Genomic DNA, 23,959 nt, shown 5'->3' on the forward strand with positions numbered 1-23,959 from the left:
GGATACATTAAAACAAATAGAGTTAATACCTGCTTGCAAGAAAAAATGTCTAGAAAATTAGTGATGGAATTGCCAAACTACATTTAATATTTTATAGGAAATCCTCACTATATAGCATGAAAGGCATATTTTTTTAAAGATTTTATTTATTTATTTGTCATAGAGAGAGAAGCGAGAGCAAGCACAGGCAGACAGAGTGGCAGGCAGAGGCAGAGGGAGAAGCAGGCTCCCTGCCAAGCAAGGAGCCCGATGTGGGACTCGATCCCAGGACGCTGGTATCATGACCTGAGCTGAAGGCAGCCGCTTAACCAACTGAGCCACCCAGGCTGAAAGGCATATTTTTGAATCCTCTACAAAACAATATAATAAACATGAAAATTAGGTTAAAGGGAAAAAACTGAAGTTGACAATCAACAATAAAGATGCTCTACCTAGAACTTCTCAAAACGAATACCTGTAAGAAGTTTCAGCAACCAAAAAAGTTTATTTTATCTGTGATACTGAATATTATTAAAATAATAATGAATTATTATTCATTACACTGAATATTATTAAAATAACTCAACAATATGAAAATTTTATTTTTAACCTAGTAATTTTAGAAATGAATTTTTACACCCTTAAAATGAGCTTTTTTTTTTACTAAAATGTATAGTTTTATTTGTTATGATAGTTGTAGTACTTAGTGTTAGTACTTTTCATGTTTAAAACTGCATAATAAATTTACCGTAAGTCTATGCACATGTAAAAAGTGGGAAGAAAGAGTGTGTGATAATTACGGTAGTGGTATTACTTCTGTCAGGCTTACATGATCTGACTAATAGACTAATGCCAAGGTAATTGTTTAATTAAACATTAAGATAAACCACCTCTTGAGGCACCTGGGTGACTCAACTGGTGAAGCATCTGACTCTTGGTTTCAGCTCAGGTATGATCTTAGGGTCGTGGGATAGAGCCCTGCGTCAGGACTCTGCACCGGGTGTGGACCCTGTTTAAGATTTTCCCTCTCTCCTCTGCCCCTTCCCTGCCTCCTCTTGCTCTCTCCCTCTCTAGAAAATAAACAAATAAATAAAGCACCGCTTCTCCTTCTTCTGTTTTCATTAATCTCACCATCAATAACAAATATATAAAAAATATCACTATGCTGTGAATAAAACAAGCATATGCCTATCCCTATAGAAATTAAAAATCTAATTGGAAAAATAGAAAATAGACATGCTTTTAAAACACAATATTCTTATTAACTTGTTAGCTTGGCTCAACTATCTGGCACATAGAAGGTGAATCCTACACCCCATTCAATTCAGTGCTCAACAAATAAAGTGACCCAGGCAGTTTGGGTACTGGTGGAGCAAGCACAAAGGTCCAGGAAATAACTGGCATGGGCACTGTACCCCTCGAGAGGTCAGCCTGGGGATGAGATGTGGGGACAGTGTTAAGGACAGAGCTCAGTAGTTGGCATCTCTATCGGTAAGTGACAGCAAAGTCTGTACATGATTCTATCAAAGAGAGAATAAGCGGTCAGATAAATAACCTATGAGTCAAAAATCAAAGCTTCTGTGTAGATGGGGTCATGTCCAAGATAAGAAATGGAGGCAAGGCAGAAGACAGATGTTGAAGTATATGTTAAAATCAAGGGAGCAGAGGTCAAGCAAGAGTCAGAGCCAAGATGGTGGAAACTGGTCTCCGGCAGCCGGAATTGACTGGACACCAAGGTGTCTAACTTGTCCTTGAGCTGGTGGGATTCAAAAAGCTCATTTCCTGGATTAACAGAGGGGCTCAACCAGTAGCTCACATGACTTTCTGATTCACACAGAGCAAGAATATTATGAGATCCTCAGAGGGAAAAGGTGATGATTTCCAGAGTGTCCTACATGAGTTACAGAGAGGGGCTTTAGTAAACAGGAAAATGTATTACTAATAAATAAAGTATTTATAAGTAACCGCAGATTGAAAGGAGGAATAAAGGGACAAGGTATGTTCTGTAGTCAATGGGCAGACCTGGTTGCTGTGCCCAAAAATTTCTTAGGAAACAGCAAAGCAGCATGAAAAAAATTGGTGTGATTCAGTGGGTGGAGAAGTCGGAATACCAGGGTAGGAAGGAGGCGAAATTGTAGGTTCCTTGGAGCTAGACACTACATCTTATGTATCACTGATTATCCACATCCAGCTAAGTAAGTAATAACTAATTACTTAGTAATTCCTGATTCATTATGATGAGGATGGTAGTATAGTGGAATAGCATTCTATTTAGAGGTTAGATTAAGTACACAAGGCAAAAATTGTGCATGTTCTTTGTTACATGTTGTAACCAACTTTATGGAGCGCTCACTAAAAGCCAAATACAATACTACAAGTTATACCTTAATTCCTGCACAACCTTATTAGGTAGGAAGTATTACTATTATTACAATTCCTCATTTGACAAATGAAGGAACTCAGGTTTGGAGAAGTTAAGTGTCTTATTCAAGGTCACACATCTCTAGACAGAGCTGAAATTTGAATCCAGGTAGTCTGATTCCAAAGTGAAGGACCACAATGCTACACCATATATGAATAATGATACCTAACATTTGTAAGCAAATCTGTAATTGCCAAACTATATAATTCATCCACATGATTCTCAGAATAGCCCAATGGAGTAGTTGGTATTTTTACACAAGTATGTCTTCTATGAGACTAGAACCCACAAAGAGAAATCAATAAATCAAGGAAAGGCAGAACGTAACTTGGCAATAGGACAGATCCCCAAGAATGTGAGCCAGAAATTGAAAGTAAGTACAACGGCCCAGCCAGCACACTTGAGCTTGCTTGATTCCTGGGAGCACAGTATCACTAGGGTCAGAACTTGTGGGTGAGCTGAGAAAGCAGGAAGCTTGAGGCCAACTCCAATCCTAGGTCTCTTGAGGGAATGAAGGGGTTTCATCACCTTTTTATGTGAATGGTTTCCTTCCACCCTTAGGTTGCCAGGACTCTGTGATCAGTGACCACCTGCTACCCTTGTGCCTCCAAAACCTTCACATAGTAAATGCTCAATAAAGGTTATCTGGAAATGATTTAAGGTAAGGAGTTTGGACTCAGCCTGGCATTTGTTATGTAAAATTTGCTAAATAAAACTGCCAAAAAGTTACTACAAAATAAATGCAGTAACAGCCAGTCTTTTAAAGTAAGCTTCTAAAGATATAAACACCTAAGTATAATTCTGTGTGCCTCTTGCTAACCTTTATTTACTCAGTCAAGTTTAAACTAAACCACATGTTGCCTCAAGGTGTAACCAGACATTTCTTTATACACGACTCCACACTTTACCTTAGGATCTCTCTTAGGGCTGGCATCGGTTTCCCAGAAGTCTGAGCGCGAGTGTGTCATGGCTTCCACTCATTGGATACGTTTGCCAGCAAACATCGCCAGATGAGCTTCTGTGATCCTTAATCAGGAACTTCTCCAAAGTTACTATCTAGCCTCCTCCTTTGTCTGTTCCACAAGGCAAAAACCAGAGACTTCCACCAGTTTGGGGACTCAAATCTTTGGTATAACTACTACGTCTCTAATAACAGAAAGAGCTTAGTTTGGTTAAAGTCCTCTCTCAACAAACTTCGTTCTTGAATTCTTTCATGTGCGTGCCCGAATAGTGGGGATGATACCAGTGATGTTACAGCCACCCTTTCCTAGCTCAGCCCACTACAGTGGCAGTACCACACTCATTTCTGCGACACTCCCTGCTCAGAAGAGAGTCTCTTTCCATGCTCATTACCGAAGAGAATAGCTTCATCCACCCCAACAGGTTCTTTCAGTTGCTGGTGGTTTTCCAAATTCAGCATGAAATGTGCCTATCATGGCCGCTGCTGTTGCTCCTCATACCCAGAAATGGAAGTACACTACCTTCAACTTTAGATTCTGACCTTTGCACTACTAAACTGAACTTAGATTGAGCAACATAAATTTTAAGATTTGAAAGATACTTTAGAAACCACAGAGCCCTAAGCCCGTACTTTTCGGAAAGAAAAACTGAGTTCAGAAAAATTAGGTGTTCTGTCCAAGAGTCCTTAGAAGAGCCAGCTCGTATACTCAATCCTAAGCCAGGCCTCCTTCTACCTGGCAGGGTTGCCTTTTTTATAACAGCATAGTCTAAACATTTAAAAAAGAAAACAAAGAGGCTTTACAACAAACACTGAAATTATTATTGGAAAATAGTAAAAACCTGTGGCCTGAAGGAGTAAATGTCCTTTATAAATTATATTAAATATTAAGCAATATTAAGTAATTAAACATTAAGTAACTCAAAAAAATCACCGTATAAATATATTTTAGTACATCAGCTGTGCAACTGGGCCAAATGTATTGATTAATGTTCTTGTGGAAGAAGGGTAATTTTATTTTGTGTCCTTTGTTGCGGTCTATGTGATACTAATATCGTACTTATGCGTGTGTCTCTCTTTCATGATGATCTAAATCACTATTTGTCACCAAGGCAGTGCAGTACCATGGAAAGAGCACTGAAGGAGGAGTCCAAAGGGTCTTGACCTCTTCTCTGAGAAGTTAACTAGCCCTGTGACTTGGAAGGGAGCAATACACTGAAAAACAAAGAAGTGGGCTAGGTGATCTTTAAGCTCTTTTCAGCTCTAAACACCCTTCATTAGCCTCATCCCAATCCTTGAAACTCAAAGTAAACACATGAAAATTCATGAGACCTTAGGTTTACAGAATTTAAAAGCAGCAATTCATCCATACAATTTACTGTCCCCAAAATTCTACCTTTTATAAGTGCTAGCCACAGAAAGGATCTTTATATCATTTCAAGGCCAATTTACTTTTGCAAAAGCAAACCGCAGGAGCAAAAGAGACCCATCCTGAAATTTTTGCCTGGCCTTAAAACACTGTCAGCATTCCTTCTAACTTGCCAGGTCATTCTTAGAAAAGTAAATGAAGATCCCTCTTTCCATCCTTTAAGAACTAAACTGACCTCTAAAAGAGCCATCAAATTATTTTAGTATTAAAAAAATTAACACAGCTTTAAAAAAAAAAAATTAACACAGGGGACGCCTGGGTGGCTCAGTTGGTTAAGCAGCGGCCTTCGGCTCAGGTCATGATCCCAGTATCCTGGGATCGAGTCCCACATCGGGCTCCTTGCTCAGCAGGGAGCCTGCTTCTCCCTCTGTCTCTGCTGCCACTCTGCCTGTGCTGACTCTCTCCCCCACCTCTGATAAATAAATAAAATCTTAAAAAAAAAATTAACACAGTATTCTAGCTATAACTTAAATACAAATAAAAGTATGACTGCCAGTGTTCTTTGGTTAATTTCATGTATGCAGGAACCTTCCACTAAAAGATTAAATAGCCTTACACTTAAGTCCTTTTTGTTTTGCATTCATAAGCAGTTGTAACATACACATGCATACACTAAATCCACATCTGAATAAATGAGTGAAAACTAGCTTATCGGAAACTAGCCCATATCTCTCCAGGAATACTGGCTCCCATCTGCTTCTGGGTTTTTCTAACTCACTGTGTCCCTTCATCATATGTATAAGAGAAGCATGAAAATAAAATGCACATCTGTTTTCAGCACTCCAACATATGCTATCAGGAATGCCACCTACAAGATTCCTAATACAAGATTACTCACTGGTCTCATCCACTTCTGAGATTCTATGACTCTACAATTATTTTTGAGTCCAAAATGTGAAAAGCCCATCTTTCTGATTGTGATAAAGTATAAAAATGGCCCCAGTTTCTCAGCCTTTGCATATAACTCTGAATCTCTCCCCCACACACTCCTACCCCTTACGAAGCCAAAGGACGCAGCCATTTGACTTCGTTGGGCCCAATGGATATCATCAGATAATGCAAGCAAAGGCTTGAAATGGGTTAGTGATCTGGGGCTTGTTGTCCTCTGTGCCTTTGCCAGCACCACGAGGATAGGCCTGCATGAGCCTGCTGGAGGATGAGAGACATGTGAAACCAAACTGAGTTCATCCCAGCTGCACTGGCCAAAAGAGCCAGCTGATTGCCAGATAGATGAGTGAACCCAGCTAATCTCAGCAGTCTCCTAGGTGATCTCCCTGACAGGTACTAGATGGTTACTGTTGTTTGCCATTGATGAGGTCTGCCATTGATGAGCTGCTAACTGCGATAAGTAAAAGCTAACTACTGTACTGCAGGTTTTCCAAAAGTTCCAAGCCAATAGTCTCCCTTAATTAAAAACAAACAAAAAACTCAATCTCTTCTCCATCTATACATAGCTCTACAGTTATAATGATGTACTTTCCATTTTACTCATTCATTCTAGTAATTCATTCACGGTACAACTATTTATTGACTGCCTATTATATGTGATCATGGATCTAAGCATATAAAAGGTATTGAAAGCCCCTGGGCTACAGGATACTAACAAGGAATACAGACAGAAAACAGAAGAGGTCCCTAGACTGAACCCTGGGCCACCCCAGAATCAGTAAAGATGATGAGAAACACACCAAGAAGACATAAAAGGAGTAATCAGGAGGGTTGGAAGAAAAAGAGTATATTTTCCTGGGAACCAAGTAAAGAAAGTAGATTAAGGAGAAAATTAACTATTGTGTCAAAGGCTGCTAACTGGTCAAGGAAAGTTCTGAGAATGGACTGTTGGATTTAGCAACACGAAGGTCATTGGCAACCCTGACAAAAGAAGTTTTGGTATCAATCTTTGAATTGAGCTGATCCCATCATACTCTGCCAAATCTGTAAAAAAGTTGTTCCATCGATGCCAAGAGGTCTGAAATTCTTACAAGGATGTTCTTACAAGTTCTTACAAGGATGGAAGCACTGGGCTACCCACCATCCTGCTTCACCCAGCTGAACTAACAGTCACAGAGGCTGACCTGCCTCTACCCCATTGGGCAGCTGAGGGCATGATATATCAGGACATCTCTTTCACTTTTACCAACATTTGGACAGAATGACTAATTCTCATTAGTTCTCATTCTCATAGTGATCTCATTGTTCTTGTTTATGCTAAATCAATGGACCCCGATGTCGTCATTATCTACCTCCCCTTTTCTTTTAAATTCAGAGTTAGTCCTGACACATTCCACATTCCCTTCTCCTGCTGCTGCTGCCACCACGTTAAAGGCAGAAATAGAGATTCTAGCTATTCACAGGTTAGCTATGAGCCTAATTCCCTTAGCTCCCCAGGTCAACAGATCATCAAAGTCTTAGTGCCCACCATGTCATCTGGAAGAATAAAATACAGGTGGTTTCTTTTACTCTGGATTTCTTCTCTCTGGAGTATATGTATGTGTTTGTGTGCCTTAACTTAGTTATATGCCACCCATATTTTTTTAGTCCATTATTTTTCATGTTAAATGTGAGTGGTAGCATGGAACACTCCCAGTAAAGAGGTATGCTGGTAAAAGAAAGTACTCTGAGTCTAGAATCTATTATTCTAGGCTCAACTCTTCTGCTAAGTATTCTGAGACTTTGATCAAGTCATATAATCTTCAGTTTTCTTATCTAGAAGATGAAGTAATTAGATCAGTGGTTTACAAACTGTGTTCTGTAGAGTCCTGGGGTTCCTTTGGGTTTCTCAGGAACACCAAATTGAGTGAAAAGAGGTTATATCAAATCAGTTTTCACCTGTCTTATAGAGAATCTGCTACTGCTGGTAGAAGCAGATGATGGATTTAAATGTGGAAAAGCATTGGATTCATTAATCTTTTAAGTCCCATATATGATTCAAGGACTGGATTCAGAATATTTCTTTGTCTGCAAATGAAAAATGATCATATAGGAGAAATTTTTAATAAATTAAATATCCAAAATATTAATTAGTAAAATAATATTCTTATAGCATAGATATATAGGTTGCTATTTAAAACATCCAGAATCTCTTTGGTCAAGAGAAACTAGCTTTTTTTAAACGTTTTTCTGAAATTGAATCCTAAACATGAACCCCTAATCCTGCATTCAGTTATAAATCTCACATGAATTACTGGAAAATACCAAGAAAGAACCTAACATTTACATTCTCAGTGTGCTGATTTGGTGCTACCATCATTAATACTAATAAACAGTTGATTACTAGGGCACTTAGGTGGCTCATTCTGTTAAGGGTACTACTCTTGGGTTCCGCTCAAGTCAGGATCTCAGGGTCGATCTCAGGGTCATGGGATAGAGCCCTCATCCAGCTCTGTACTCTGAGCAGTCTGCTTGTCCCTCTACCTTCGTCTCTGCCCCTCTCCAGGCGCCCACTGGTGTGCTCACCCATGCATGTTTTCTCTCTCTCTGTCTCTCTCTAATAAATAATAAATAAATAAACTCTTTTAAAAAGAAAATAATCAGTTGATTATTTTTGTTAAAAGACAGCCAATGTACAATTAAGGGAAAACTAATTTTCTGGATTGGCAGCTAACCCTTCAGTACAATGAATTATAGCTGCTCATAATGATAAATTTTTAACTTAGGAAATAAGGCAATTTGTACTTTCCAATTCTTCTCTGGGCTTCTAAGTTATTCTGGACACATAACATACATCTCCCCATCTATATTATTAGTATCTTATCTTTTCACTTTAAAATCATAACGTTAATTTATTTATTGTTTTGGAATACTTCTCAAAATAAAATCATAGCATTGTTATTAAAATAAAAACTAATCAATATTTCTTTCTTTCAAATTTCATCTTTTTTTTAAATTTGAGTATAGTTGGCACACAATGCTACATTAGTTTCAGCTGTATGGCATAATGATTTGTCAAGTTTATAGAGGACACTACACTCAACACAAGTACACCTACCATCTGTCACCATACATCGGTGTTAACATAGCATTGACTATATTCCTTATGCTGTGCCTCTCATTCTGTGAGTTATTCATTCCATAACTGGAAGCCTGTATCTCCTACTCCCCTTCAAATTTCTTCTTAATGCATTATAAGAAAACATAATGAGTTATAAGAAAACATAACCAGAGTGTATGTCCATCAATTAATTTCCTGCATCAATTAATTTCTGTATGCCAATTTCCTCAGGTGAAAAATGAAAACTTTGCTACCAACACACTTCTGAGTCTATTGTGAGGAAAGAATTTCAACAAGTTTGTGTAGACCTCTGACATCATAAAATAAAAAGCACAACAAATCTTACCCATCATGAAACCATATCCAGGATACATACCAAAAAGAAAAAAAACAAAAAAGCAGATGTGTCCGAGCCAGATTTTTATTCCTCCAAGGGAATTAGATATTTATACCCACTATAAGTGATGAAATTACCATTCTCTTTCTTCCAACAACAATAACAAAAACAAAAAACAAAAAAGAGGGGAAGAGAGAAAGAAAAGACATAATAGCTAACACTTGGGTGGTAGTTTAAATTTATAAAGTACTTTTATATGTTATGAATTACAACTTTTGTAACAAACTTGTTAAGTAGAATTTATTTATTTTTATTTCACATTTGAGGATAATGAAGCTCATAAAAGTGACTATAACAGGACTGCTCAGCAAGTCTGAGAAGGAGCAGTATTTGTACCAAGAATTCCACCTCTGAAGTCTTCCTCCTTTGCACCGAATCAAACGAGAACATCAGTTTCTTTGATAACAATGTACACCTGGGGGCACGTGGGTGGCTCATTTGGTTAAGCACCCAGCCCTTTGATTTGGGCTCAGGTCATAAACTCAGGGTCCTGAGATCATGCCCCATGTCAGGTTCTGTGCTCAGCAGGGAGTCTTCTTGTGGGTTTCTCTTCCTCTCCACCTGCCCCTCCCCTCTTTAAAATAAATAAATAAATCTTAATAAATATATATGTGTGTGTATATATATAGACATATATATGTATGCATAAACATACATACACATATGGGATATATACATATATATCTACATATAGATTTACATGCCTTGGGAATCAGACAGTCTGAGTCATATCCTGGGTTGGACTAACCCAGGAGTGGTTGGTTAAAGCTCTGAACTTCCATCGGCCACTCATCTTTCATTATCATCTTCATCTTCCAACCATTCTCAACTTGTCTTCTGGACTTTTCATACGCAAATGTCCTTTTTGTACTATGAGGACAGTGATGGAAGGGACCGGGTCTTACTCATTTGCTCCATAATAGCTCACATGTCAGACATACACAAATAACTAATTAAATGAATTAAATCATCACCTCATGCAAAAAAAAAAAAAAAAAAAAAAAAAGAAAAAGAAAAGAAAGAAAGAAAGAAAGAAAGAAAGAAAGAAAGAAGAAAGAAAGAAAGAAAGAAAAAAGTTTTGAACACTTATTTTGTGACTTGTTTAGTGCTAGCTCAGTAAACAAGACAGAGAGAGTCCCTGCCATCATGGGAGTTTATGGACAGTTGCTGAATAGCTAACGGTAATAATTATGGTAAGTTGAGAAGAACTGAGTACTGTGAAAGGTAGAACACTGGGAACCAGCATAGCCTCCCCAAAGAAAAGACACGAATCTGCGGTTGGGGAGGAAAATGCAGCTGAGGCAGAAAGGCCTGCACATATGCTACAATCAGGAAACGCATTCTCCAGAGCACTTAAATCCTGTATCTTACGGAACTACCAGGGCTCAGAACCAAATCTAATAATGATGTTGTGATTTTCAGTGTAATACAGGCATCGAAACAGATTCAAATAATTTCTTCATGTAGATAAGTCATGTACTCTTTCAGATCTTTAGAACATTCAGTAAATTTACTCGGTCTTGCTATAAAAATAGGGAGTATAGGTATATGGTTCTCTCTTTAATCTGAAACTAATAATTTGATGTTATAGGTAGAGATTCACTAATCTAATTGGTATCCAGCCTGGCTAAGAAAGTGGATTCTTACACTGAAAAAGTAAAATAAAAAAAAATAAAGAAAGGAACTGGATTCTTATGAAACCAGTAGGAAATGTTATAAAGATTTATTTAGTCACAGCTGTTTTTACAAAGTAATTTCAAACTTTATAGTTATATTTGTACTTCCAATTGTAAATTAAGTCTTTATTCAGTGGGATTTGGAGAGTTGTTATACAAAGTGTCATGAGGTTATATGTGGTATTTCATGTTGTAGAAAATGTAATAAATCACATTGTGTTACTGGCAAATGCTTTATACATATAATTAAAATGAGATGTTTGCACAGCCTATAATTTTACAACTTTAAAGCTTGGCATAAAACTTACACACACATATATATAAACTGCCAGAAAGATACATACTCTAATTATATGTAGACAGATACTGAATAACCACTGAGAAGCCTTTATGAGATACTGGTATGTCCTGAATTTTGTTCCCCTCAAAATTTGTGTTGAAGCCTAACCCCAGTACCTTAGAATATGATTTTATTTGATCACAGGGTCTTTAAAGAGATAAAAAAAGATCAAACGAGGTCACACAGGTGGGGCCCTACTCCAACAGGACTGGTGTCCTTAGAAGAAAAAGAAAAAATACCAAGGATGTGTGAGTACAGAAAAAAAAAAAAAAAAAAAAGGCCACAGTAAGAAGGTGACCATCTGTAAGCCAAGGAGAAGACCGTGAGATGAGACCAAGCCTGCGGACACCCTGACCTTGGACTTCCCAGTCTCCAGAATTGTGAGAAAATAAATTTCTGTGGGTTAAGCCCCCCAATCTATAGTATTTTGATACAACAGCTATTATAGACTAAATTATTTCCCACCCTAATTCCTATGTTGAAGCCAGGCAGTGTGACTGTATCTGAAGATAAGGCCTCCATGGAAGTATTAAAGGTTAAACAAGGTCATAAAGGTGGGATCCTAATCCAATAGGACCAGCATCCTTGTAAGAAGAGACACACACACCAGAGAATGCTCCCTCTATGCCTGTGCCCACAGAGAAAAGGACACACTGAAAAAGCAGTTATGTAAAAGCCTGGAAGACACGTCTTACCAGAAACTGGATTTTCCAACCCCTTCGTCTTGCACTTTGAGCCTCCAGAACTGTGAGAAAATTGATTTCTGTTATTCAAGCCCCACAGGCTGTAGACTTTGTTAGGGCAGGCCAAGCAGACTGATTTGGCAGCAAACTAACACAGATATATATTTTAGTCATAAATACACTTGTACAAGTATATGCATGTACACACAGACTGCCTGGGTGTAGTCAGATTATCTAGAGTTCTATTTAAAAACAGTGGGAAGACTCTCATTTTGACTCCGCATATTAAAATTTTTGTTAGATTAAAAACAAGTATGCATAATTTATATTTATGCAGCCAGACTTTATTTGGATATAAATTAGGAAAAACAGAATTCTTTTGGGGTGGCTCAGTGGGTTAAGCCTCTGCCTTTGGCTTGGGTCATGGTCTCAGGGTCCTGGGATCAAGACCTGCATTAAGTCCCTCATTAGGCTCTCTGCTCAGCGCAGAGCCTGCTTCCCCTTTCTCTCTGCCTGCCTCTCTGCCTACTTGTGATCTCTCTCTCTCTCTCAAATAAACAAATAAAATCTTTAAAAAAAAAAAAACAAACAGAATTCTTTTTATGAAGTGGGGTCAGCGTATGGGTACCCTAAAAGGAAAAATGTTTTGGACATTTGCATTAGTTGATTATTTCAGCTTTCAGACAGAGCCTAAGAGGCTGGGCTTAAACTACTACTTGCAGTCATCAAAGAACCACATTAAACTCGGACTCTGCTGGTTCATATTAAACTTTTTACATGCAGCTGTTATATTCCTGTCACTTTTCAAGTTACCTTAAGAAGCTTTTTGTGAGTTCAAGTAAGCCTGACTAATTCTCTAACGGCACAAGGAAAAATGAATTCCTTAAATATTTAATCCATTTATGACTCTAAGTGTCATTTTCTGAATATGGCTGTTAAATTCTTAGAATTAATTACCCTTCGAGTTAAAGCTGCTTTTTCAGACATCCAAGACATATAGTCACAGCTCACAAATGAGTAAATTCAATATTTCGTCTGTTCATCAAGAGAATTTATTCCAAATGCTGCACTGAAAATCCCACCCTGCAGGCTTATCTGTGATCACAGAACTCAGGAATCGTCGACTGTAAACTTCCTTCTAACCAGGTTATAGGTTTTCCTTCCGCTTCCCCTTTCAGCAAAGTATTACCAAGCTAAAGGCTAGCTGCCCTCCACCTGCACAACCGCCATTTTTTTTTTTCATTGTAACCCCCTTCTCCTTAACTCATGTTCACTCCCCATCTCCTTCAAAAAGCTCTTCCCCTATTACAGTCAGCAGGCAATATAACACAATCCTAGGTCCCTCTCTCCCCTTTTATCCTCCTAAAACACTGAAAGCACCATGACTTTAGTTACACATTTTCTGTTTGTTCTCTCCCAGTATTTTGGAAGCTACCCAAGACTGGCATCTTATTCCTCAAGACTAGATGCCCAAGAATACAAGGTCAGGCAACCACACCTACAGAGCAGGCAATACCCTCAGAACCAAACACTGGATTTCCCTAAAAGAAAACTGGAAAGCTGGGTATGTGAGGGGACAGAAAACCACACCTATTTATGCACGCGCTCGTGCACGTGCACACGCAGGCAGCCACAAAGATGGAGGCACAGGGGCACAAAGCCTGAGCGTCTCCTGATCTGCTAGCGTTCCACGGTCATTCCACTGTCCCCGCCCCAGGCCAGATGCTCAGGTTATGGGAGCTACGGTCACCGTCTAAAGGAAAAAGCTGCCTTTTGATTGAAATTCAAATGCCCTGAGGAATGTTCAGAGATTGTTAGATCATAAATAAGCTCTTTATCTCTCACATTTATAAGTCTCAATTTAGGGAAAGCTTCTTCTCAGACATTGTTTTCTAGCATCAGCAATATAAACAGTCACTGAAAAGTATTTCTAGAATAATTCACAGGGCACTCTTCTTCCTTTCCTTCCACCGCCACCTCCCACACACCTCTGATTTAAAATAGAAGTATTTACATCTAAAATATAAAACACAAAAAGCATGTTAGAATCTCCAGTTCCAGGCACTTCCTATTAAAAAAAAATGTTATAAAAATACTTTTGTAGTAAAGAAAAATAGGAATAGGAGTAAACAACTAATTAGAAGAGAAAGCACTGCACTGCCATGGTTGTTGGGACCGAAGCAGCCAGCACTGGGGGCCAGACAGGGACACCCTTTGCCCACCGGCACCCTGCGGGGCGGGGAGGTACCTACCGCCTTTCATCATGCCTACTTCATAGCACTTGCGGAGCCGGCAGGCCTGACAGCTCTTCCTTCTGTTCTTATCAATCGTGCACTGGTTGGTAGCTGGACACATGTAGTCATTATGTCCTATGAAAAGCAAAAGGACAAAATTAATATTATTTTAGGAAATGTAGCCAGTCTGAAGCTATAGGGAAGCCACCTGGGGGATGTTTTCCTATCAGTTACTTGGCCTGATTGTGCTACTACTTCGTCATACCATCCTTTTGCTGTCCTTCTCCAAGTCGGGGGTGGGGGGTTGGGTAGGAGAGGGGTGGTGGGGCAGCTTAACTCACCTAGACTTGATTTTTGCCTCAACCAACTGCTTCCAGAGTTGGCTGAGCAAATCACCTTCAGTTCCTATGGCTTATACTTGGGGGCACAAAGCTCTATCTACACTCACACATTTTTCTCAGCAAATAAGGCTTTTTTTTTCCCCCTTTGACCCACACCACGAGCTAGAATTCTTGTTGGAACAACACCGCAAGAACTTTCATAGAGTTTTAAAGTGGCCTTTCTTAAAACAGAAATGAGAAAACCTTTATGCAACTATTCAAACACAGCCCCAACATCTACATTCCAGTTGGGGGCGGTGAGCTGGGACAGAAGCAAAGCTCAGTCCTCAGGTCGATAAGTTAGTCCTTCACTTACTAGCTGGAGGATGCTGCATCGCGTCGTTAACATCTCTAGGTCTCACCCCTCTCTCACCTGGAGAAAATAATGGCGCCCACCATGTGGCACTATTCTAAGAATCCAATGTCAGAACACCTGTCAGGGGCTTATAAAAAACATTGTTGTCGCTACTGTTGCTTTATATTGATCCTCTTTCTTTCACTTCTTGTTTACTGCGTCCTTCTTGCTCAGATGCCCATCACGTGCAACTGTGCCCACAAAAAAGGTCTCTCCAGACCTCACGTCCCTCTCAGACTTTCATCTTACAACCCACGCTGCTTCTCAGTTCAGCTCCTCAGAAAGGTCTACACACTTGAGGACTGCTCTTTCCTCACGTCTCCTGCCTAGCTCAACCCACGCCTGGTTTCTACCTTTCTACCCAAAAGAGCTGCTTAAATCCTTCCTTCAAATGACCCCTATTGCTGAAGCCAACAGATATTTCCAGCCCACATCCTATTTGACCTACCAGAGCATCCGACAATTCCTCCCTTCCTCTGGAGACATGCTTTTCCCTTGGCTTCCATAACGCAGAACTCCCCTGGGCTCTTTCCACCCCTCGGGCCGTGGCTTCCCAGTGTTATTTGCAGATTTCCTCCACCCAACATTAAGCTAGAGCAGGACAGGTCTCGGTGTCAGGCCCTTCTTAGGACTCCAAATTTTCCCACAAGAGAATTTAGTCCATGGCTCCGGCTTCCTTGGTCATAAACTGAGGACTGAGAGGGCTTGCAGAGTCGTCCTCCAGCCCAACCCTCTTCTCTGAGTTCTGGGTACACACAGCCCACTGCCCACAAGAAGTTTCTGCTCTAAGATTTAGGGGTCACCTCCATTTCTTGATCCCTCAAAAGAAGTCTGGTCTCTAATATGGAAAATATTAAACTCCACAAATCAATAAATATTGGCATGTTTTTATGAAGAAGTTCGTTTACAGAAGTCTAAATTCTTACATGTGAATTTAGACTATGGTGATGATATGGACAATTATAAAATATTTCCCATTCTCAAAAAAAAAAAAAAAAACAATGATGAGGCAATACTGCACCCTCTAATTCAGATCATCTGTGTCTCTATTTCCCTATTTCACCAAGGGCAAGATGCAACATATACTGAAGTTTTCACTACAGAACTCTTTGTTCTTTATTCAATTTTAGGGTCAGTCTCCATTCGAATAGGGTGGAATGGGGCCTTAACAAGAAAGGCTGGTCTCATAAAACTTGCTTCTCCATCTTTAGATATACATTATAAAAACTACCACATAAACAGGCTTTGGATCAAATTAACACGTTGCATTCTTCTTTTGCCTAACAGGAAGCAGCCAACTAGCCAGCAAAATTGTAAACTGACTGCTTTAATAAGTGACCACACACTGCCTCAAATATTCAGGCACAATTTTTATGTTTTGAACTGCCCTTGTTAACAGGGACAAGCTGAGGAAATCATAGAACCAGAAACAAAATTTACCTGGGTAGATGTTAACTTTAAGCAAAAGTTGCTGTCTTCTGACACCTCAAAGAAACTTTCAGTGTTTGGTCTCCTATGACGTTTATGTTGTACATCCTGATTTATTTTAACTCTAAAAAACTCTATTAAGTCTCAGAAGAAACTAGTCAAGAATCATTGGAACCGGAAATTAACTTTGATTCACTTTTCTCTCAAAAGCCAGTTGTTCTGCAAGCCAGAGGATGGAATAACTGCATTAGATCAGAGGCCAACTGGTGAAATGTTATGTTTGCATTCATTATCACCGTAGATGTGTATCTTTATAGACCCAAGTGAAATTCCTGAGCTAACACATTTAATAGATAAAATACACTAGACTTGTGGAATTGAATTCACCCCTTAACAAGAAAGAAGCTAGATACCCTGCAGAATCATGTTTGTACTGCAAACCTTTGGTGACAAAGTGGATTTTCTCTTGCTCCAACTACATTAAAATTTAGAATTGCTGAATTGGTAACAAGAAAAAATGAATAGGTATGGATTTGATGTACGACCTAAAGTTTAGTACCCTAACTAAATACCATTAACAACTATTTAAAAGTCTTCACCTGACATCAGAGGATAACAGCAAGGTAGTTTTTTGTTCTTTGAGCGTAATAATTTTATAAAGGTGTGTTTTTGTTTGTTTGTTTATTTGTTTGTTTGAAGTAGGCTCCACACTGGGCAGGGCTCAAACTCAGGACCCTGAGATCAAGACCTAGGCTGAGATCAAGAGTCAAATACTTAATCAACTGAGCCACCCAGGCAACCCAGCAAAGGTGCGTTATGAAAGCCACTGAAGCCATTAAAAAGTTAGTTGCTTTAAGAGGAAACTTCTCTTTAAACTTTATTATTTGTTCTTGGGAAAACAATGCTTGTAAAAATCCTATCCTTATTAAAGTAGAGCTAATTAAATGAGAAAAAAAAAATCTCACACCGACTGTATGAATGAAATAGTGTTTTCACGAAAGACACTGAAGAACTCCTTGTACCTGTGACCAGACCAGCTCCAACATGCCTTTCACACAGGCCTAGATGAAATGCAGAAGGCCAAAGCCAAGATGTGAGGCTCGGGTGATGTTTTGGAGAAATAATCCCTATTTCGTTGCCCACCATAAAATAAAAAGAATACCTTCGGACTGATGTGGGGTCTGAATAACTGGGAGTAGAGAAAAGAGGGAATGAATGAAACCTGAACAGAAAGCTTGAGGAGCAGAAACCACCAGGCCAACCCCCGGCTCCTAGGCCATCAGATGAGCTCACATCTTACCCACAGTTCTCTGGGATTCTTTCTCTCATCTTTTTGTTTTACCCTTTTCTTCCTATTTTACCTTCCGTCAGTAGCAGGTGTTTTTGCATTGTTACCAACACATTGTTACCAACACTTGCTAGCTACAAAAATAGTCAATGACCCATAGTCAGAGCTTCAAAAGAAATATAAAACATACCAAATGGAAACAAGTAGGGCATGACTCGAAGAAAAGGAAGCCCTCGCACACTGTTTGGTGGGAACGAAACTGGTGCGGCCATTGTGGAAAACAGTATGGCGGTTCCTCAAGAAATTAAGAACAGAGCTACCCTATGATCAAATGTTTCCGGTACTGGGTCCTTAACAGAAGAAAACAAAATCATTAACTGTACTACCATGTTCACAGCAGCGTTATTCATAATTGCCAAGGCATGGAAACAACCTAAGTGTCCATTGATAGATTAAAAAAAGGAAAGGTGGCATTTATATATTTATATAAATATACTGGAATATAATTCAGCCTTAAAAAAGAAAGAAATCCTATCATTTGTGACAATAGGGATAAACCTGGAGGGCATTATTTTAAATGAAATTAGCCAGACAGAGAAATAAATACTACATGGTGTCACTTGTGTGGAATCTTGAGACTAAGAAGTTCTAAGGCTCTGAGGTAGAACATGGTGACTAGAGCTGATGATAATTCTAATGTACCATGGAAATCTCCTCAGAAAGTAGAACTTAAATGTTTTCACCACAAAAAAAGTAAATACATGAGGTAATAGATGTGTTAACTAATTTACTGGAGGGTATCCTTTCACAAAATACAGGTACACCAAATCATCAAAATGAACACTTTAAATATCTTATAACGTGTCAATTATGCTTCAATAAAGCTGAAAAAAAAAATAAAATAAGCAGTATCCTGAGAGAAGCTTGGGTATCTTTCCTGTTGCCACACTTTTCTTTCAGCACGTTCTGGCAGTCACCTCAGACCAAGTCTCTTTGGCTGAGCTTCATACCCATATATCTACCTACCTGCCTATGGTCGGTCCATTTAGACTTGACTTTTTCATAGCTCTTCAAGATGGCTCTTCCAAACACAACCAACCGGTGGTCGTCTTTCCTCACCAGTCTCTTCCTTTTTATCACCATACCACAAAGCCTGAGACCTGGTGTTATTTCAAGACTCTCTAGCCTCTTCCTCACTTGAACCCTCTCACACATGCACTCACTGATCAAATCTATTATTTTTAAATTCTTTTTCAAAGAAAAAAGAGTTTTACCCTGGCCCATCACCCCTACTACCAGAATTCATACCCTCTCCAGCCCAGAATATCACAGCAGCCCACTAAGCCACCCCCTGCCTCCAGCCTTCTCCTGCCCACCATTGCCCACGAAGTTGCCAGGTGATTCTTCTAAAATCCTACACCACCAAGCCACTATCCTGCTTTACTATTCTGATGCTCCTCAAAGCTCTAAGGATAAAATCTAAATGCCTTAAAACAGCTTACCAAGCTTACCTGGCCTTATCTTTACCACTCTCTAAGTTCTAATCATGTCCCATTCTAACACACTCTTCTCCTTCCCACCCCCCCAACTGCACACACCATTCTTTCTTGTGGGAACACACTTCCCCTACTCTTAGCCCAAATGACTCCCATTAGACTTTCAGATGTGTCAGTCAATATAGCAAATCCTCTGAGGTTCCTCTCTGCCCCTCTGATGATGCCTAGCTTTTGTCCTGTCACAGAGCTTACTACTTTGGACTTTAACTGCTCCTCAAAATCCCCAGGTGACTTATAGGCCTGACAGCGGATGGACTACATCCATCTTATTTATCACCCTCTGTCCTGTGCCCAACACATTCTCAGGCACACAGTGGAGCTCAGCAAGTATTTGTTACCTGAACAAAATGGAGCTGCTAAAGCTCTATGTTGCACCCCCCAATCCCATCTGGAACACGGGCCTTTGGAGGGGGCAGGTTGGAGTTCTATAAAGGAAGTCCTGACTGAGAAGATGATGACCCCAAAGCAATGGCTGCCATACCCAGACCCTAAAACTCGGGTCCACAGGGGCAAAACTTGGTCCGAAGAGAATTTGTTATGGAAATGAGAGTTCAAAATATAGGATTTTCATTAGAAAATGAAGGATTAAAAATGTTCAAGGTAATGCCAATGGAAAAAAGACCAAAATATGCATTAATCATCTCTGAATATTAGAGCAGACAAGACAGAGAGAAGAGGTAAAAAAAAAAAAAAACTTAAATTAGCTTTGCCAAATTCTTAGGGCTAGAGAAGGAGGAACAGGAGGAAAAGGAGGTCCAAGATTCTGGTAGCTTGTGTCAGGATGTCTCAAAAGTTATTCTTATCATTAATCAAAAAGAGGATCTGATTTGGGAGTGGGGTGGGAAGAAGATATGTAGAAACTTCTGAAACATGTTGTCTTTGAGATTTCAGTAACACAACAACTACCCAACAAGCAAGCAACTACCCAACAAACTATTATTATAAATGTAGTCCCAAAGCCTGGGAGGCTTGTCAAAATGAAGTTGGAGATCATATGAGCCAGAATTCCACTTCTGGGTATCTGCCCAAAAGAACTAAAAGCACAGACTCAAACAGATACTGGTACACCTATGTTCATAGCACCAGCATTCACAACAGCCAAGAGCTGGAAACAACTCGAATGTCCATTGACAGACAAATAGATAAAAAATATGGTAAATACATAAAATGGAGCTTTATTCAGTCTTCAAAAGAAATAAAATTTGGGTACAAGCTACAACATAGATGAACCTTGAAGACATGCTGAGGGAAATAAGCCAGACCCCAAAGGGCAAATATTGTATGAGTCCACCTAGATGAAGGACCTAAAATAGTCAAATTCACAGAGACAGAAAATTGAATAGGAGTTATCAGGAGAAGCAGGAAGGGGGAAATGGGGAATTTATTGTGCAATGAGTATAGAGTTTCCATTTGGGATGATGAAAAAGTTCTGGAGATGGACAGTGGTGATAGTTGCACAACAATGTGAATGCACTTAATACCACTAAATTAAAAATGATTAAAGTGGGAAATTTTACATTATGTGTACTTTACCACAACCTTTTAAAATGAAGCTGGAGATATAAGAAGCATCTCCATGAGATAGGGTGGGAAAAGGAATCAAAGACGTGAATTTTAAGTGGACCTATTCAGATTCCCTCTAAAAAAAAAGTGCCCCTGGGGCCAGCAGTATTGGCCATGTGCTCACCACAGACCAGGCACCCTGCCAGGTTACTTTAGCTCTCTTTCTCATCTAAACATCACAATGGACAAGTCAGGTCATTGTAACTCCCATGTCATTCAAGCAGAAACTGAGACCCCCAAGAGACTAACTTGTTCAAGGTCACTTGGCTACAAGAGGCAGGTACATGATCAAAGCCCAGGTCAGCCTCATTCACAAGTCCTGTTACTCCAGGAATAGCACCACAGGGCTGGTGACATAGAAAACATGAGGGGCGCCTGGGTGGCACAGTGGGTTAAAGCTTCTGCCTGCGGCTCGGGGCATGAACTCACTGGGATCGAGCCCCGCATCTGGCTCTCTGCTCAGCAGTGAACCTGCTTCCCTTCCTCTCTCTCTCTGCCTGCCTCTCTGCCTACTTGTGATCTCTGTCTGTCAAATAAATAATAAATAAAATCTTAAAAAAAAAAAAAAGAACATGATACCTACAACTAGCCAGTTGTTTAAATACTGTTATAATTTAAATTATAATAAAAACGTTTCTCCCTAATATAATTAACATATTACAACATCAGGAGGGCATTTCAGAAGCAGCAATGAAATTATTTCCAGAACCTGTGATTCCAAAGACTCCCAAAATTAAAGAAATGCGAGATGAACCACATGAAATATATTTAGCAGTAGATAATGGCGTATTTTATCAAAATCTCCCTGGAAGACCTTTCAGCACATTCCAACATAACATAGAAAAGGAGAGAGTAGAAGGCAAGATATTAGGGAAATAAATAAGAAATTTACTTTCTGTACAAGAACAACTGCAGTATTATGTTTGGAAATAAATTTTGACTCAGATATTAAAGTGAATATTCTCTGATTTACAGCCAGTGCAATGAGCCAAACAAAATGAAATAAAATTTGGCTGCCTCCATGAACACATTCCTAAAAATCCAGTGAGGACATTCAATGTGCCATGATTTGAACTATTTCATAACCACATCTGTATGTCATGGCATGCAAATAAAACCGGCATGCCTTAATAATGCAGCCCGAATTACATTTTTACAGCTAGCCAATTCTGGCATATTTTAAGGGAAATAAAAAGATTATTTGCATCTAAGGATATTTTTAAAGGAAAAAATATTTAAAGGAATTCTAAGAAGGATAATTGTCCTGAAAAGTTTCTTTTTCTAAATGAAAATGAAGAGGAAATACTCTATTTGCCCTTGTCAGACTCCAGTCTGCTAAAAATTTCGGCCAGGGTAACAACAGGATCCCTTTTCCCCGTCCAGCCTTCCTTACCATCTGCAAAACCACAATTGTTTTAAGCACCTGGCCCAGGATCAAACCAACAGCTGCAATAAAGGAAAACATAATGAAATCAGTGACCACCATCTCACTGTAATACACCAGAGACAATGAACCACTTTCAATAATGCCTCTGAAGGTTCAACAAATAAGCAAGGGCTGTTCTACAGCCCAGAAAAGGACTTTCTGAAATTGCTTCTTCTGGGACAATAGATAAGAATCACACAAAAGAGAGCAGTGTGACAACCAGTGTGAGTAGTTCAATGCCAGGCAGCCTTCAGCTCACCTCCGGACCCCTCTCCTTTGGTCTGTTCAACTGTTTCCAGAGAGTTCCCCAAGCTTTCTCTCAACTTAGAGTCATTTAATGTCCAGACACGGGTGTCCAAAAGCAGTAGACACTATTGCAACGTGTTCTTATCCAAAGCCAAGGAAGTAAGGGGGAATGGGGGAGAGGGGAAACAGAGCAAGAGGGCAAAACTCCGAGACCCTGAGCTGCATTGTGCTTGCGTCCTGGACTCCACGGGTCACTAAGAAGCACAATGTCCCCCAACACACACTTTTGCACTATCCGTGCAGAGCTTTCAGAGAGAAGGGAAAGGAGGCGTTTACTCGGATCTGATGTGGTGTGGAATATGAACGTCCTTTAAGCTTCTGGCCACCCAAATGCTAAATAAGGGGTTTCATCCTTCTTCAGGAGCCCCCCAAATGAAGTCCCTCGTGAAGTTCCTCCCAGACATCCTGATTCAAGTCCTGAAAGAAGACGAACTTGTTTCTTTTTTTTTTTTTTTTAAAGATTTTATGTATTTATTTGACAGAGAGAGATTTCACAAGTAGGTGGAGAGGCAGACAGAGAGAGAGAGGAGGAAGCAGGCTCCCTGCCCAGCAGAGAGCCCGGTGCGGGGCTCGATCCCAGGACCTTGGGATCATGACCTGAGCTGAAGGCAGAGGCCTTAACCCACTGAGCCAGCCAGGCGCCCCGGAACTTCTGTTTCAAGGTCGAAAGACTCCTCCAGCATATCTGAAGAAGAATTCAGTTATTCTCTTTTTATCTTTAAGTCCATTTTGAAAATGAGGAAATCAGCCAAACAAGTCTGTCAGACTTTGAAATAACCACCAGTCTATATTCTCAGCTTGAGTAACAATTCTACCAACCAGTAGGAACAATTGGGTTCATTCATTGTATCGCCAATGAACCATTACACAAAGGTTGTTTGATAAAAGTAAACCTACACGTAAAGACAACTGTTTTGTACTTATTTATCCTTATTTGCATGGTGAATTTGACCCAAAGTAGCACAGATCCTCTCACATGTTTTCTTGTCCTTGTGGCTGGGGACAGTTTCACTCACATGTAGCCCTGCAGCCTAGCAAAGATCCAGATGCATGTTAGATACTCAGTAAATGAATGTGTGGGAATGTAGTATATCCACACTTCCTGGGTGTCCAGACAGCTCAGGTCTATGTGGCCAGACTCCCCATGAGGGGACTCTCAGGAGAGCCACTCCACAATGCTCAGAAAGGAGTTTTCTCATTTCTCAAGGGTGTTTGGACTCTGCAGTCTATCTGCTTGTCTACACCCCATTCCAGCTAATAAAAACAAGAGAGCCTGGAAAAGTCAACAGTCTCCTGCCCCCCTCCACCAACCTTGAGAACTAGCCTCTGGAAGGAAAATGGCCTGAGGGTGTTGAACCAGCTAAGCTGTTGGATTCTTGGCCCCATGCTCTCATCTACAAAAGGGAAGGGAAGAAGAGCCCATTCTCGTTCTGAACTTTGATTATTCTCTTTTCTCACCTTCCTGAAGAGCATACTTCCTTTTTGAATGGCTTCCTGGGATTCTAGATTGTTTGTTTGTTTGTTTGTTTGTTTTTTACTACTGAAGAGCCA

General features: G+C 39.8%; 1 protein-coding gene across 18 annotated transcripts in view; it reads right to left on the minus strand.

Annotated features, from left to right (window-relative positions):
• Positions 1-23,959, minus strand: part of ESR1 (estrogen receptor 1) — a 413,977-nt gene that overhangs the window by 228,177 nt on the left and 161,841 nt on the right. For all 18 annotated transcript variants that reach the window (XM_082730084.1, XM_082730096.1, XM_082730087.1 and 15 more), the window contains one exon: positions 14,125-14,241. In XM_082730084.1, the coding sequence (XP_082586210.1) occupies positions 14,125-14,241 (117 nt within the window). The remainder of the gene's footprint in view (positions 1-14,124; positions 14,242-23,959) is intronic.

The sequence above is a fragment of the Mustela nivalis genome (assembly GCF_964662115.1).
Source record: "Mustela nivalis genome assembly, chromosome: 5".
NCBI classification, from domain to species: Eukaryota; Metazoa; Chordata; class Mammalia; order Carnivora; family Mustelidae; genus Mustela; species Mustela nivalis.